This window comes from Entelurus aequoreus, linkage group LG06 (assembly GCF_033978785.1).
Source record: "Entelurus aequoreus isolate RoL-2023_Sb linkage group LG06, RoL_Eaeq_v1.1, whole genome shotgun sequence".
Taxonomy (NCBI): domain Eukaryota; kingdom Metazoa; phylum Chordata; class Actinopteri; order Syngnathiformes; family Syngnathidae; genus Entelurus; species Entelurus aequoreus.
The window spans coordinates 46,760,424-46,776,990 of record NC_084736.1 but is presented as its reverse complement, the minus strand read 5'-3'; the positions used below and the strand labels follow the sequence as shown (position 1 = coordinate 46,776,990).

The 16,567-nt window shown below is 39.4% G+C and overlaps 1 protein-coding gene across 1 annotated transcript in view; it reads right to left on the bottom strand.

Moving 5' to 3' along the window:
* lnpep (leucyl/cystinyl aminopeptidase) overlaps positions 1 to 16,567 on the bottom strand; it is a 52,528-nt gene that overhangs the window by 22,442 nt on the left and 13,519 nt on the right. Inside the window, exons 2-12 of the mRNA XM_062050855.1 lie at positions 7,367 to 7,461; positions 5,521 to 5,723; positions 4,297 to 4,408; positions 3,956 to 4,198; positions 3,459 to 3,649; positions 3,230 to 3,368; positions 1,214 to 1,348; positions 1,011 to 1,131; positions 741 to 892; positions 543 to 656; positions 340 to 471 (exon numbers count right to left, since the gene is read on the bottom strand). Coding sequence (XP_061906839.1) covers positions 340 to 471; positions 543 to 656; positions 741 to 892; positions 1,011 to 1,131; positions 1,214 to 1,348; positions 3,230 to 3,368; positions 3,459 to 3,649; positions 3,956 to 4,198; positions 4,297 to 4,408; positions 5,521 to 5,723; positions 7,367 to 7,461 — 1,637 coding nt within the window. The remainder of the gene's footprint in view (positions 1 to 339; positions 472 to 542; positions 657 to 740; positions 893 to 1,010; positions 1,132 to 1,213; positions 1,349 to 3,229; positions 3,369 to 3,458; positions 3,650 to 3,955; positions 4,199 to 4,296; positions 4,409 to 5,520; positions 5,724 to 7,366; positions 7,462 to 16,567) is intronic.

Here is a 16,567-nt window from a genome sequence, read left to right as displayed (position 1 = left end):
CATTACTTTTGGTTTGTTCTGTGTCGTGTTTGGGTCTCCTCTCAATTGCTTTGTTTATTGCAGTTCTGAGTGTTGCTGGGTCGGGTTTGGTTTTGGAATTGGATTGCATTGTTATGGTATTGCTGTGTATTGTTTTGTTGGATTGATTAATTAAAAAAAATAAATAAATAAATTAAAAACAGAAATTTAAAAAAAATAATAAAAAAATAAAAAAAATAGATTTTTAAAAAATGAGAATCGATTCTGAATCGCACAACGTGAGAATCGCGATTCGAATTCGAATCGATTTTTTCCCACGCCCCTAATAGATAGGTACCATAAATAGACATAAAAGTGCACCTTCTCATAGGAGACTGAATCGAACATCTCTTCCACCTGCTCTGGTGTGTTGACCTCAGTGGACACGGCGTGGGAGGAGTTGAGTGCATCTTTGTCCATGGCACGGAACCTCATTGCTAAGAACAAGTTGCCCTGCAAACACATGCTAACATAAGCACACAGTAAAGCATCTGATATTCTAATATACTACATTTTGCACTTACAATGTCCAGCTGTGGCAGCACTGTCTGCAAGGACATGTACTGCATGTAAGTGGCAAAGCCCTCGTTGAGCCAAAGGTCACTCCACCAGCTCATTGTGACCAAGTTTCCAAACCACTGGAACAAAAAAGAGCTGTTATCACACATGCATCAATATCACCATTTATTATATGCAAATCAACACTAACGCATAATAAGTACCTGATGAGCCAGCTCATGAGCGATGACCGAAGCCACAAGTTGTTTTTCCAGGGGAGAGGACTGTGTCCCCACCAGCAGAGTTGTCTCTCTGAAAGTGATCAGACCCCAGTTTTCCATGGCTCCTGCCAAAAAGTCTGGAATGCCTACCAGGTCTGACAAAAGATTACAAGGGATTACAATGGATTAACAGGGTTTGATCATTTTATGAAAGAGAAACATGAGGGGGGGGGGGGGGGGGGGGGGGGGGTTTGTTTATCCGCATATGTTCACCTAGTTTCTGAAGAGGATAGTTTATTTCAAAGAAGTCATTATAAAACTCCAGTAGTTTGGATGCTGTGGCTAGAGCGTAGTCAGTGTGCTCCTTCTTCTCTGGAACACTGTACACGGACACCTAATACACACAAAAACATCACAGATATGCAGTATATACAGTCTGACTGGATCAAATGGGAAAGCAAACAAGTCAAACCCACTAAAATGTCAGAGACGTTCTTGCTGGTGGGGGTGAAGTTACCAACGATGAAGGCCACCAAGTAGGTGCTCATTTTGACGGTGGTCTTTGCAAATTCGTCCTGCATAAAGCCATTGGCAAGCAACGTCGTCTTCACCTGAAATACACGGCAATAAAAGAAGTTAGAAAGCTAAAACTAACTTGTATATTCTGAGACTTAATATAACTATATTTTAATGTAAATACAGCACATTGAATCTCTGTATGTTCCCAATTCAGCATTCGCAAGCGTGCAAATATGTGGCTTTTTGGACAAAATATATATTTTCTGTTATCCTTATTTTTTTTCACTAAACATAGCCCATTTTTAGAAGAAAAAAAACTCATGTTTTGTGTGAATACATGATAATAAGAGCATAAAATGTACAGCATATACTGTACACAGCTTGACAATGTAACATCAGTGTAAGATAGTAGCATCCTGTGTGTTGCTAGAGCAACACTACATTTTACTTTGTAAAAATCTGGCCACAAAACTTGCAGCGAGGTGGACACAGGGTAATACTGTATATGATTGGAAGTCGTTATTGGAATTTAAACAGGCAAGGAGTGTGGATTATGTAGAAGCACCTTGGAGAAACATCTTCTCCGACAGCTTGCTGGAATGACCCAGCAACCTGCGGTAGCCATTTTAGAGTAGGATGACGCAGTTGTTTTGCTAGCCTGATGACCAGGCTAAAATATAGACCGGGACACTAATTCCAAATGTTCCATCGAACATCTCACATTCTCATTCATGAGTGGTGAGAAGCCTACCAATACAGTTTACTTTTTTTTTCTCCACACGTTTAGGCATATTTAGGGCTAAAACCCGGATTGTGTTTCTATGCATTCAGCTTGTTAGCTTCCTTCGTTATGAAGGAACAATGAAAAATTAAGAGAGCTGGGCAGAGTTCTGCAGCTGAATCAGATCGAATAGTTACCACAATCCCTTTTGTTACAAGTGTTGTTCCAAAATCAGAGAAGAAAATCAACGTCAAGCTAGCAGAAGGGTTTGGAGCGGTGTCCAAAATAGCCATTTTTATGGGCATTTCAATTACTCACAAATTTTTGCAATTAGCAATATCAAATACAAATAGACCCTAAAAAATAAGGAACAGCAGGAACAAAAATTACTCCAGAGACAAAGTTTAATAATAATAATAAAACAAAATACACAGGATTATATACAACCGCAACATTGAGTATATCTGTACAAATAATGAGACCCAATACAACAATTGTCTGTAGACTGATAATGTTCAATTTTGATTGACTGTCCCACTGTTTTGGACCTTATCCAGCCTATGGTTCTGTAGAACGTGAAAAACACTGGATTGTTGTATTTTTTTGGATTACTGTATGCATGTGTCCAGGGAGTGAATGCTGTTGCTGCAGAGTTACAGTATCTTTTCATGACAACTGTTCTCTTAAACCTCAGCTTCGTTGTTGTGAATGACTACACGACTGTTTTAAAGCAGTCAATGCGCTCATTGACTAAAGTAGAGGCCAGTAGGGCCTCTATTTTGATTAGGACCTCACATTTTAAAATCTTTTTTTTTTTACGATATGTTTATAGGCTCCAGCGCTCCCCGCGACCCCGAAGGGATTAAGCGGTAGAAAATGGATGGATGGATGTTTATGTGCTAATAGACAAGACCCTAAAGAATGGGGCTGTGTTAAAGTACCTCTCCTGTATTATCACTGGTCAACCAGGCACTTACAGTAAATGCCTTACTTTATCACCTTGCAGACTCTAAATGTCACACACACAGATAAGACAAAAAAAATGAGTAATGAAAGTAGGTCATGACAAAATTAAAAACAGGATCTCCCCCCACCGTTTCCCCCTAAAAATAAGGGCTTTTCTGTGAAAACAAATTAACAGGTTATGGTTATAGTCTCAGTTTATTTTGAACATTCATAGTATCTTGCCAATCAAGGGGAAACTTTGCCTTCTGTAATAACTTATATTAGACAAGATAAGACGAGACAGTACCTTCGGCATATTGGAGAGGGCCATGTACTCTAGTTTCCTTTTGATTTTAATCTGAAAGATGGCTTTGAAAGATGGCTCATCAAAGCAAGGGAAGGCCTTCCGAGCAAAAAGGGGCTCAAATTGGGTAGCAGCTAGAACCCTGAAGATAAACAGGTATACTTTATGAGGATGTTTACACTTAAATGCTGAATTTTACTGCACAACGATACAAACAGATAGCATTGTGTACCTTTTGTTTCCATCTTGGTCGATGTAGGAACTGTTGTAGAAACCATCGTAGGTGTGTGACAGGTCGGCAGTGTAATCCAAAGTCAACACACAGTTCTGGCCCGCTTTCAGTTCTTTGGAGAACTTAACAGCTATCTGCTGTCTGGGTTTGTACTCAAGTATAGTAACATCACTGGCGTCCCCATTACCAATCTGTAATAGTGTATGCTTAGGTTAAGCTGTAGAGCCCAAATCAAAATGCCTAAAGATCTACTATTGCTAATTAAGTGCATCTGGTTTGTCTTTAGAAAAGCATTGGAATTTAGTAGGAAACAGGTTGCAAACTATTCAAACTCGGCTATTAAACAGCAACATGAGCATTACTGCCTTTGCAAATTAAAAAATCTTAACAGCATTACCCAAAAAACGCTAAAATAAAATGGTACATTGAAAACATTTAAAAATGCTTTCAGTTACTCGCTCTGCAAGATTAAAAAGCCTTATCTGGTCCCTTCTCACCCTGAAGGTCGCTTTGGTAATGTTGAGATTTTCACTGTGCAGGACTATGCGTTTGGTGTTGTGAAGTACAGACATGTTGATGACAGTGTGGCCGGTGAAATCCATGTTGTTGAAGTCAGGGCTCAAGGTGAGGTCATAGCTGAGAGGACTTATGCTGCGAGGGAGCCGAAACTCTGCCCAGGGGAAGAGTTCGCTATCAGTGCCGTTAGTAGACGTCTTGTTATTTGATTTTGGGCAACCCATCTGCAAAATTTGATAGATAATCAAATATTTCTGGAGAGCCATTTAACACAGAGTGAGATAAATGTGCAAAGAAAAACACATGTACTACTTTTTCTTACCTTAGTAAAGGTGCATCCAGGCAAAAAGTACAATACCATAGTCATGGAGGCCACTATTACCAGAAATAACACACAAACAACTGTGGTGCGGGCTGAAGGAAGCGAACACGATCTAGAACAGAGGAGAGGTAAACATCAAAATCAACAGTAAATCATATGGTCAGTGTTTATTTATTAATTACATAAAAGTTTGTCAGTATATACACCTGTATTCATTATTTAATTACTGAATAATCTAGCACACAGTCTTTATTCTTTTTATTCCGTCTTAGTAAATGTTTATAGGTAAATACGTTAAAAGGGACCTATGATGATTTTTTGTCCTTTCTGACTTCTAAATGTTGTTACAAATGTAGATACTCCTTTAAAAAATGCCAAAGCTTCAAATTATAAGGTTCATGCATTTTGGCGTGAGCTTGCATATGTAGTTTTGGATGCCTCTACTCGCCGGGTTTTGCAGTCTGACTACGTTGTGACGTCACCACGGGGTGGAAGCACTTATTTAGACATTAAGTAAAGCTATAGAGCAATAGGAGATCCTCCCATCTGCTTCAGGCTATGAGGTAGGATAAAGTGTTATTTTCATATAACCTTGGCATATGCGCAATAACATTAACATGCGACATGCAGTGACATAGATGTTGCAAAAAACAGCTTTTTATGCACTCTTTGAATCGATCGGAGAATGTGCAAGTGTACCTGATTTTGTGACCGGGTGAATCTACAGTAAATAATGTTTATGAAGTTTATTTTTGACCATGTGTGTAAAAAAAAACCCCAGCGGTGATGACTTCAAGATGTATATATTAAACAGTGTACATTTTCAAATGATAAATTATGATACATTTAGGTGGGGTGGGGCGTCGTTTTATTTGTCATCTGGGAACGCCTCAAGAAACGAACATCTTGCAGACGGACTCAAAAAGCGGGCTATAAAAGTACCTCTGGAGCAAAATTAACACCCCAGCATATATAATACATATTATATATACCACAAGGAAGTGTTAAATGTAGATTGAAGTCATCAAAGATATGCATAAGTGCTTGCTGAGACATGAATAATCTGCTACTTCCTATTGCTTTTCAGAATGTTGAATTAATAAGCAAGTTCCAAGTGTCATCACATGATATTCCTTATTGTAACATTGTTAGGGCATGTTCGAAATAAACTATAGCATTTCTAATACCATTACCACAGTAAAAAGTCGAGAAAAAGCCTGTTACCTGGGTGGAAGCTGTCTGACGTAAGGGGAGGAGTGAGATCTCTGGGCAGAGCTGCGATTCATAAAGGACATTCCTAGTAGTCGAGCTGAAGACTCGCAGTCCTCCTCATCGTCATCCACATCATTCTCCCCTAGGCCTCGCACCAGCAGCCGAGAGCTACGAGGCTCATATGCCACCTCGTCTGGGTCAAGTGCCGGAAATGTCTGTATACACAGTGCAAAAGCCATTATTACATACAATCAATGGACACAACTTTAGGCACGCCTGCAAATTCTAATGTGATCTAATAACAGCACTATATCAGGAATCAAACTTAGATATTTTCAATGTATTACTTAGAACATTTTGATCCAAAGAAGAGGGCTTTATTGGCATTCATTACCGCCATTTAATAGTTCTCGGGGCCACATTTCCAGAAAGCTAAAGACCAGGAGGCCGGACTTCTTTCTTCAATGTTCTTCTTATTTTGATAACCTGCAGTGGACGTTTTTTTTTTGCTCTATTTGTTTTGTCAGATGTACAAATTTCAGAAAAAAATTGCTGTTATGCAAAACACAACTGTCCACTGTAGTTAATTAGGGATGGGCGATATGGGCTAAAATCTACATTGGGATATATAATGTAGACTCCTGCAATAACAATATATATCACTATATATTATTTGGCATTAAAATGATAATATAACAATTCCAAAACAATTTAGAAAGGCTCCTGATTTGTCTGATGACGAATGTGGTTATTTCCATTTGTATTCGATTCTCAGAATTTATTAATCTGCTTGCTAGATTACTAATAATAGCTGATTACTGGTTACTGTTGTAACTGGTTTTCTATTTACACTTTTGATAAAAATGTCATAATCACTTATTCCTCTGTTGTTTGGCTACTTAATATTAGTTTTTGGCGATTCTAAAAATTTGGGTATTGATCCAATACTAATTTTTGATCACATTTGTAATCAGAACAAAACAAGACAGTAGTGCAACAATATAAATTAAATATTTAAATTATTTCCTTTTCCCATTTTTCAAAGTCAATAGTATAACCTAACTAAGCAAGCAAAAACTGCTATTAGCTCTGATTTATATATTTTGGTTTTGCTCTTAAAGTCATTCTTTTGTCCAGGGTCTTATTTCCTGAGTTTGTAAACAATTGCAAAAAAGATGAAAAAAGATTTTGCGATAAAAAGTGTCAAGGACACTACATTGCAATTTAGGACGCGGCCGTTCGCTTGTCACTGTCAATTTGGCAAGAGACGGCTAGATTGTGCATTTAAAAAAAATATGAATTCTTGATATTAAAATCTCTATTGTCACCCAAATTTTGCCTTGCATATATTAGTTACCTAAGTGCTTGTTTATATTTTTGTTAAGCGTTAAATTTTTTTTTTTTTTTTTACATTGAACAAGACAACACAGCCTACCAAGTCAAATTCCTAATGTGTTAAACATACTTGGCCAATGGAGCTGATTCTGATCCTGATATCACCCAATCCGACTGCCAATGTGTTTACGCGCTCTCATGTTTTTAAGAATCTGCTGCAAAAAAGTTTGTCTTTCTCAAGTTTTGAACTGAACTCGCTGGTTTGGTGTCATTTCAGGGCTGTATTTGGTATGTTTAGCCTTGACAGAGATCTGTGCCCTACTGATGATAATGTAATTATACTAATCAAATTTATTTATAATGTTTCCCTTCTTATATAACTAAATTAGATAAGCAAAATCTAATTAGAATGTGCAGGTGTAAGCAGTGAGTATTGAATTTGTGTTTTAAAGCGTGACAGATGCACAATTAAAAAAAACAACACTCCCGAGTCCCAATATACAGTAAGATGATTTGAGCGTACCGGATATGCTGTGGAGTCTTTGGCCAGATCCACAATGTCAGGCTCTTCTTCAAACATGCTATTTTCAATCATGTTCCTTGGCAGGCTTGCTCGCTCTACAGTTGGAAGAAAGAACGAGTCATAAAGAAAACAAGTCTCACAAGAGGAAAAGAAAGATGTTAAAAGATGAGCGCCTGCACATGGCTTCAACTCCTCCCTAGCATTATGCGAGCCGCAGAATTCCATTGTAGGTCTAATTTCATTTGGCATCACTTACTCTCTCATGGAAAGTCAATTAGACAACATAGCGGCTCTTAACGCTGTACCTGTCGAACGAACCAGCAGAATCAGCTAAATGCTGGCACCACCCTGTAACTGCAGTTAGGGTGGGAATGGCAAGGATTTTTTTTCAACATTTCCAAAAAAGAAATTCCAACAGAAACTTATCAACTACAATATTAACTATACCTGACATAAATATTTAGACCCGAATTACACTATTATCAGAAGTTATTTTTACATAACAATATGTCGAATATGAGGTGTCCTGGCTGGATGAGCATGTGTCGGACAATTCAGTTTTCGCTCATCCACGCCAAACGGACATTGGCCGAGGGCTGGTGGGCAGCCCCGGACGGAGTCGGCTCTCTTGGTGGCTTTATGGGGTGTAATGGTAAAAGGTATAATGATAAACTGCGGTAAAATTCAAGACGGTTAGTAATACCGTTCAAATTTTTAATTACTGAAAAAACATAATTTATTAATGCATTTAGGCAACACTTCTCACTTACTAGCGTCGTTTGGCTTGAAATAACATGGCAAAATACAACTACACAGACTTTGCTACGGAGAATTACCCTCTGAGTAAACACAGCCAAGCGCTTGGTTTAACTTAACTTTCCTTTGCTTCATTTCCGTTGTCTCGGCGTGCATTCAAGAGCGCACTGCTGTTTTTAGATAGCGAAAGGTGTGGACAATATTGGAAACAGATTAATTTGTCTCACAATTAAAGTATACGCCGAAAGACAAAATTACAAAACCTGTTTCCATATGAGTTGGGAAATTGTGTTAGATGTAATTATAAACGGAGTACAATGATTTGCAAATCCTTTTCAACCCATTTTCAATTGAATGCACTACAAAGACAAGATATTTGATGTTCAAACTCATAAACTTTATTTTTTTTTTTTGCAAATAATAATTAACTTAGAATTTCATGGCTGCAACACGTGCCAAAGTAGTTGGGAAAGGGCATGTTCACCACAGTGTTACATGGCCTTTCCTTTTAACAACACTCAGTAAGCGTTTGGGAACTGAGGAGAAACATTTTTTAAGCTTCTCAGGTGGAATTCTTTCCCATTCTTGCTTGATGTACAGCTTAAGTTGTTCAACAGTCCGGGGGTCTCCGTTGTGGTATTTTAGGCTTCATAATGCGCCACACATTTTCAATGGGAGACAGGTCTGGACTACAGGCAGGCCAGTCTAGTACCCGCACTCTTTTACTATGAAGCCACATTGATGTAACACGTGGCTTGGCATTGTCTTGCTGAAATAAGCAGGGGCGTCCATGGTAACGTTGCTTGGATGGCAACAAAAGTTGCTCCAAAACCTGTATGTACCTTTCAGCATTAATGGTGCCCTCACAGATGTGTAAGTTACTTATGTCTTGGGCACTAATACACCCCCATACCATCACAGATGCTGGCTTTTCAACTTTGCGCCTATAACAATCCGGATGGTTCTTTTCCTCTTTGGTCCGGAGGATACGACGTCCACAGTTTCCAAAAACAATTTGAAATGTGGACTCGTCAGACCACAGAACACTTTTCCATTTTGTATCAGTCCATCTTAGATGAGCTCAGGCCCAGCGAAGCCGACAGCGTTTCTGGGTGTTGTTGATAAACGGTTATCGCCATGCATTGGAGAGTTTTAACTTGCTCTTACAGATGTAGCGACCAACTGTAGTTACTGACAGTGGGTTTCTGAAGTGTTCCTGAGCCCATGTGGTGATATCCTTTACACACTGATGTCGCTTGTTGATGCAGTACAGCCTGAGGGATCGAAGGTCACAGGCTTAGCTGCTTACGTGCAGTGATTTCTCCTGATTCTCTGAACCCATTGATGATATTACGGACCGTAGATGGTGAAATCCCTAAATTCCTTGCAATAGCTGGTTAAGAAAGGTTTTTCTTAAACTGTTCAACAATTTGCTCACGCATTTGTTGACAAAGTGGTAACCCTCACTCCATCCTTGTTTGTGAATGACTGAGCATTCCATGTAATCTACTTTTATACCCAATCATGGCACCCACCTGTTCCCAATTTGCCTGTTCACCTGTGGGATGTTCCAAATAAGTGTTTGATGAGCATTCCTCAACTTTGATCAATATTTATTGCCACCTTTCCCAACTTCTTTGTCACGTGTTGCTGTCATCAAATTGTAAAGTTAATGAATATTTGCCAAAAAATTTTTTTTGATCAGTTTGAACATCAAATATGTTGTCTTTGTAGCATATTCAACTGAATATGGGTTGAAAATGATTTGCAAATCATTGTATTCCGTTTATATTTACATCTAACACAATTTCCCAACTCATATGGAAACAGGGTTTGTATTTGATGTTGCTTTCATTTTCTCAATACAGCGTCTATCAGCTGCTATGACTGAAAGTTACTGACAAGAGTTACCAAGCAGCTGGCGATGTGTCGGGAACGTTGCCACAACTTGTTTATAAAGTCTTTACTTTGTTTACTGGGATGCTTTACCTGCAACCTTTATCAGTATTCAAATAACATAAATACTAGTTATAATGTTTTGTCATCTTGTCGAATTTAGCATAGGCTGTGAAGTTTGTGTATTTGATGTGAGAGGTATCACTCCTGTTTATTTTTGTTGGCCATCCTGTTGCACTGAAACACTTGGTGTTGGAGAAGAACAAAGCTTGTTTATTAGACTTTATTTCCACTAGCCAAATTGCTTATTTTATATTGATATCAAAAAGTAAACGCCATGTTTTTTTTACATTTCTTGTGGGGTTTTTCATGTCACAAAGTTAGTACTTTAAAAACCATTCATGTGACATATAATTTTGTTAATGTTGTATGGTGTATAGTTAATTCCTATACAACATATTTCTGCTCAAACTCTTAATGAATCTGTCCCGATACAGCATGTATATGCACATATAAATGTACTTCAGTGCTATTCAACTAAATTGTTTTGGAGGCCACATTTCCAGAAAGCTAAGGACTTGGGGGCCAGACTTCTCCCTTCACTATTGGTCTCATTTTGTATTTTACGGAAAACCAGCATCCTCTACAATAGACGTTTGATTTGGTCTATTTATTTTGTCAAGAGTTACAGGAGCGTTCTGCTGTTTTTAAGGACCTTCTGTGAAAAAACCTAGTCAAAAATCATCTCTTTCACAGCACTCTTGTGTTTTTAAGAATCTGCTGCAAAATGCTGTTGTTTGAACTAAACTAGTGGGCCACCAGTTGAATAGCCCAATTGATGAAAAAGTGAGGATCTAAAACGGTACCTTGAGGAACACCACCAGTATAACTAAAGACGTTGAATAAACGACTACTGGCTGTATCTAAAAGGAAACAAGCTACAGCAACACCTTAGTTACACAAATCACATTATGAAAAATAACTGTCAAAAAGGAGAGGTCTTAAAAGGGGTGCCTTGAGAAATGCCTTAGTTATCACAAGTATGCACCCCAGTGTTTTATGTTTGCTAGCAAGATTAAAATGTCAATGTTAGTATCAGCCAGTGTGTTTACAGTGGGCCAAGTTCCTTTATACAACAGCAGCACGCTAGTATCTTTAAGAATTTCCTGCAAAAATGTTTGTCTCTCAAGTTTTGAATTGAACTCAGGGGCCTGTATGGTCAGGGGCCTGTATGGTGTCATTCTAGGGCCGGGTTTGGCCCCTGGGCCGCTAGTTGAACAGACTGATGTACATTATTTTAAAAAAAAAAAACTCTCTATCAAAATGTAAAACTAGAGACAAAAGGATCATGTAATGAGAAAAAGCTGACATGTTGATACTATTAATGAACAAAAAACAAATATTTGTCTTTAAATGTATGGATAAAGTTTATCTGTAGCCTTTTTATTATGACATTACAAATTACATGATGACGTCGCGTTCTCTCTTGTTTTTGCCTTGTTCTTTGTGGGCTTTTTGAACCTGTACTGCAACCACATGGTTTTGATGTGCGCCTGAAAGAGTGGCAGCATATCACAGTATCCCCTGAGATTTTAATTGTTTTACAATTGAGCTACAGTGTGTCAAACAATTTTCCTCATGGATCAATAATGTTTAAGTTAAGTCCAATGTCGTGATTTTAGTTTGCAGAGGTGGAGAACTGCACTGCAAATACTTGAGGGTTGGGCTGCAGTTATTGATTGTTTTAGAAATATAATAATCTACAGAATTGTTTGTTCAATTAAATGAGTAATCGGATAAAATACACTTTATAGCCACAATGCATAGTTTAAGAAAAATTGTCTAAATAAACAATGATTTTACTGCTTGACATAACCTTAATTTTATTTGTAATAACTGCAGATTATCAACATTGAAATTGCACTTTTGACATGTTTATTAGTAAGGAAAAATGTTTTTAAAACATTCCGCTGTTCGCCACACAGATCTCGGCACCGACACAACTGCCTCATCTGCGCTGTTGCAGAGGCCCTGTAGAAACTATGCCCACATATTTAAAGTTCCAGGCACTCCATGTGGTCTGGATTGTATCATTTTTAATAAATACACTCATTAAGTGATTAGTCAAAGCAACATAATATGAATCGATGGAATTAATCGTTACAGCCGTACATGAGGGTGTTAGGAACAATTGTGTTTACGGTGAACTTTAACAGCTAACCTTCTTTGCAGTAATTCAAACTTGAAATACTTTTTTTTGTCCTTGATTGTGCAGGTACACCCAATTTACAGCAGGTGTATGGAGGGATGATACTCGAAACCGGTTTTCCCGGTTGTTCAAAAAGAAAAGAACCGAGTCCTCGGACTGGAATCCCTTTTTGAGAACCGGTACCCGTTATCGAGACCACTATAGTAAAGAAAAAGAGTTGGTTCTTTATTCGAATCCCTGGGAACGAATCCCGTCCCGACAAGAAATGCTCCGTGAGACATCACAAGAAATGACGTCACATAGCTCAGTCATTAGGCGCAGATAGCGAAAGCAGGAAAAAAATGGACCGGAAAAAGCGCTCCAAGGTGTAATAAAGTTAAAAACAAAAGGTATAATCCAATGAATAACTTTACTGAGAGATTTGAGCAGGGTACAAACACATGACGAACACTTTTACGACCAACCGGAAACATAGCAACCAGGCTAGCAACGCACCTCCTTTACGGCAGCTGTCGCAACGTTCTTGAAGCAACAGCAGCACATACATATATATAAAAACATATATGACATCTCCCTTTTTTAACTTTTGTTTTTCTTTCCTTGTAAACAAAACAAAATCACACTGTATATGTGTTGTCTGTCTAATTATAATTAATGCAGACGAGGCGTGTTGGCTGAGTTCTTGACGTTTACTGTACTTTCACAGCGTGCTCATAACCTCATTCTTAGCTGCCGGGTGGCGACATGCACAACACTTTTCGGGGCTACCGCGCATGCTCGTCACTCCCGTTACATGCTGGGTAGTGTAGTTGTTATATTCCCTAGCTCAGGGGTCGGCAACCCGCGGCTCCGGAGCCGCATGCGGCTCTTTGACCACTCTGATGCGGCTCAGCTGCATACTTGCCGACCCTCCCGGTTTTCCCTGGAGTTTTACGGACGTCAGTGCCTCTCCTAGTGATCTCCCGGGGTTAATATTCTCCAATTTTCACCCTAACAATTGAATTAAGAGTGTACCTTAGCGGTACTGCAATAATTGTCCTCTATAGCCTGCACAAATCGCATGACAACCCAGCCACATGTTGTATGCAGCTTCTGCTTGCTAACGTAGGAGACAGCAAGGCATACTTGGTCAACAGCCACACAGCTTACACTGACGGTGGCCGTTTAAAACAACTTTAAAACTGTTACGTTACAAATATGCGCCACACTGTGAACCCACACCAAAAAAGAATGACAAACACATTTCTGGAGAACCTCCGCACCGTAACACAACAAAAAAACAACACAGCAAATACCCAGAATCCCATGCAGCCAGTCTACATTATACACCCCCGCTACCACCAAACCCCCCCCCCCACACATCAACCCCCCCCCTCGGTTGAGGTGGGCGGGGTTTGGTGGTAGGGGGGAGGGGGGGGGTAGACCGGAAGAGTTAGGGCTGCATGGGATTCTGGGTGTTTGTTTTGTTGTGTTTATGTTGTGTTACAGCGCGGATGTTCTCCACAAATGTGTTTGTCATTCTTTTTTGGTGTGGGTTCACAGTGTGGCGCATATTTGTAAAGTAACAGTGTTAAAGTTGTTATATACGACCACCGTCAGTGTAAGCTGTGTGTCTGTTGAACAAGTATGCCTTGCTGTCACTTACGTGTGCACTCAGCATGCTGAAGCTGCATTCAACATGTGGCCGAGCAGGTACGCTGTTGGAGCAGGCTGTAGAGGGCGCTAAAGGCAGTACCATCACGCCCTGGAACTCGGGAATCACCCGGATAAATTGAGAGGGTTGGCATGTATGACGCTATCAGGCGCAATCGCGGGTCGCACTATCATTAAATTTTTATATTAAGGTGCGGGCCGGGGCGTGTGTCTGAGACCCCTGGTTAAAACATAGCACAAAGCAAAAAAAGCTTTGTATGCAGTGTTATTTCGTTTTAAATTTTCAAGAGTTTTGTGGCTCCCATTGTTTTCTTTAATTTGTGAAACTTGTCAAAATGTCTCTTTGAGTGGTAAAGGTTGCAGACCCCTGCCCTGGCTCATAACATCACATCTTTCCCCCTATAAAGAAATAATGTTAACTCAATAAAGTGTATTTCTTTTTTTAGCTTTAACTTTTCCTTTTTTAGCATTGTAACCACATTTGCAAACAACTTTTCTCCTCATAGAATTTTCTTTCAATAAAGAAATAAAGTGCAAAAATGTCAAAGCATCATAACAAACAGTTATGTCAACCCTTTTTTTTATTTTTTAAACAACTTGAAAAAACCAAGAGTTCTTAACAACTCTCAATCAGCCTCTTAGTTGGCTGAACATGTCTCTTAGGTCTAGACAGTCTCTCAACAGCAGGTGACGCGGACACTGCTGTCAGTCCTTGGTCAGCAAGGTCAGGCTCCGTGTCAGCAAGTTCTGCAGGTCCAGCTGAGTCCTGTTGAGCCTTTTCTTGAGTAATAGCTGTAGTTAGTATGTTCCAATAGCAGCAGAAGTGCACTTTTTGGAGAGCTGTATTATTTTCAGTTTTGTGCCCAAGGGACTGATTTTATTTAACACTATATTATTATTTATACACCTATAGTGATCACAGAGACATGCTGTTTTTGTGTTACTGTAAATATTTGTTTTTCTGAAAAATCCCACTTAATATACTTTGGGTAACAACAGTCAATATTTATTTTTTATTTTTTATTTTTTTTAGGGGGTAACAGTCAATATTTATTTATTTATTAGATTTTATTTTTTACTTATATAATAAAAGTGAGCTTTTGTTAAACCAAATATTGTGTGTTTTTTTCCATAAACAACAACCTATCTGGACTCGATAAGAGAATCGATAAGGAATCGGTTCGATAAGAGGATTCGATAATAGGCTCGAATTCGATAATTTCTTATCAAACATCATCCCTACGTGTATGTTAAATGAATTATAATAAAGACAAGACAACAACATTGGATCTCTATGATTGTCACATATTGTACATTAACATAAGTGATAGGAGCCACTGTCTCAGTTTCTTTCTGGGTATCAAATCTCTTACAGCACTTCCTGGTATTTTGACCTATATAAGTTTTATAAAAGGTGTTGATATAGCCACAGTGACCCTACAAGCTACAAGAAAATGAACAGAAAACTAGTAAAAAGAAAGCACAATGACAGTGTTTTGTCTACTCTGACACATGCAACCACACAATACACAAGCATGCATTTCCACGACCTGCATTGCATCTTGAGCAGCGGGACAAGAGATGTGCCTTGTCTTGAAATATACACGACAGTCCCCGACAGTAAATGTCTTTCTCTGCTCATTCTCCAAACGCTACATGGCATGTTTGGCTTCTTAATTCAATTACAGCCATCGTGGTAAAAAAGTGCCACAAGCTAGTAGTCCTATGTGGTAAGTAATAGGCCTTGGTCGATATTCAATAAGACAATTAATCAAACAATAAATGAACTTTATGACTTTGCCAGCCGCGATAAATTGCGTGCCCTTGCGTGTTTACGGACTTCAAGGCCATTCATTCTTTTCATCGGTTTCAGCAGCTGCGCACATTTTCCCATAGTGGAATGAAAAGAAGGAGGCGAAACATCTTCCATCCATCCATTTCCTACCGCCCATCCCTTTCGGGGTCGCTGGAGCCTATCTCAGCTGCATTTGGGCGGAAGGTGGGGTACACCCTGGACAAGTCTAAGGCTGAAACGACGCGTCGACATAGTCGACGTCATCGGTTACGTAAATACGTCGACGCCGTTTCTGTGCGTCGACGCGTCGCATAATGACGTCACACTACCGTCATGGCGAAGCGCAAAGCAGACGATCAAAGAAGACGATGCGAGCGGTGCGAGCGAGGGGGGAAAAGCATGCCAAAAGTGGTCAAAAGTGTGGGAGTATTTCAATAAACGGCCTAATAATGTTGTTGTATGCACACTGTGTCGAGCGGAAATGGCCTATCATAGCAGCACAACGGCTATGAACGAACATTTGAAAAGAAAACCATCAACTAGTCAATCGTCCGCGCGAGCATACGTTGTCATCATTACACAAAAACATGAATGTGTCATTTGTATCTTTTAGGGGTGTAACGGTACGTGTTTTGTATTGAACCGTTTCGGTACGGGGCTTTCGGTTCGGTACGGGGGTGTACCGAACGAGTTTCTAAGCTAAAGCTAAAGTCTTAACAAGCTGCTTTGCTCCGTCTGCCTCTGTCTCAGCACGCAGCATTGTCCCACCCACACAACCATCTGATTGGTACACACGAAGCATTGTCCCACCCACAGAACCATCTGATTGGTACACACGAAGCATTATCAGCCAATCAGCAGTGCGTATTCAGAGCGCAAGTAGTCAGCGCTT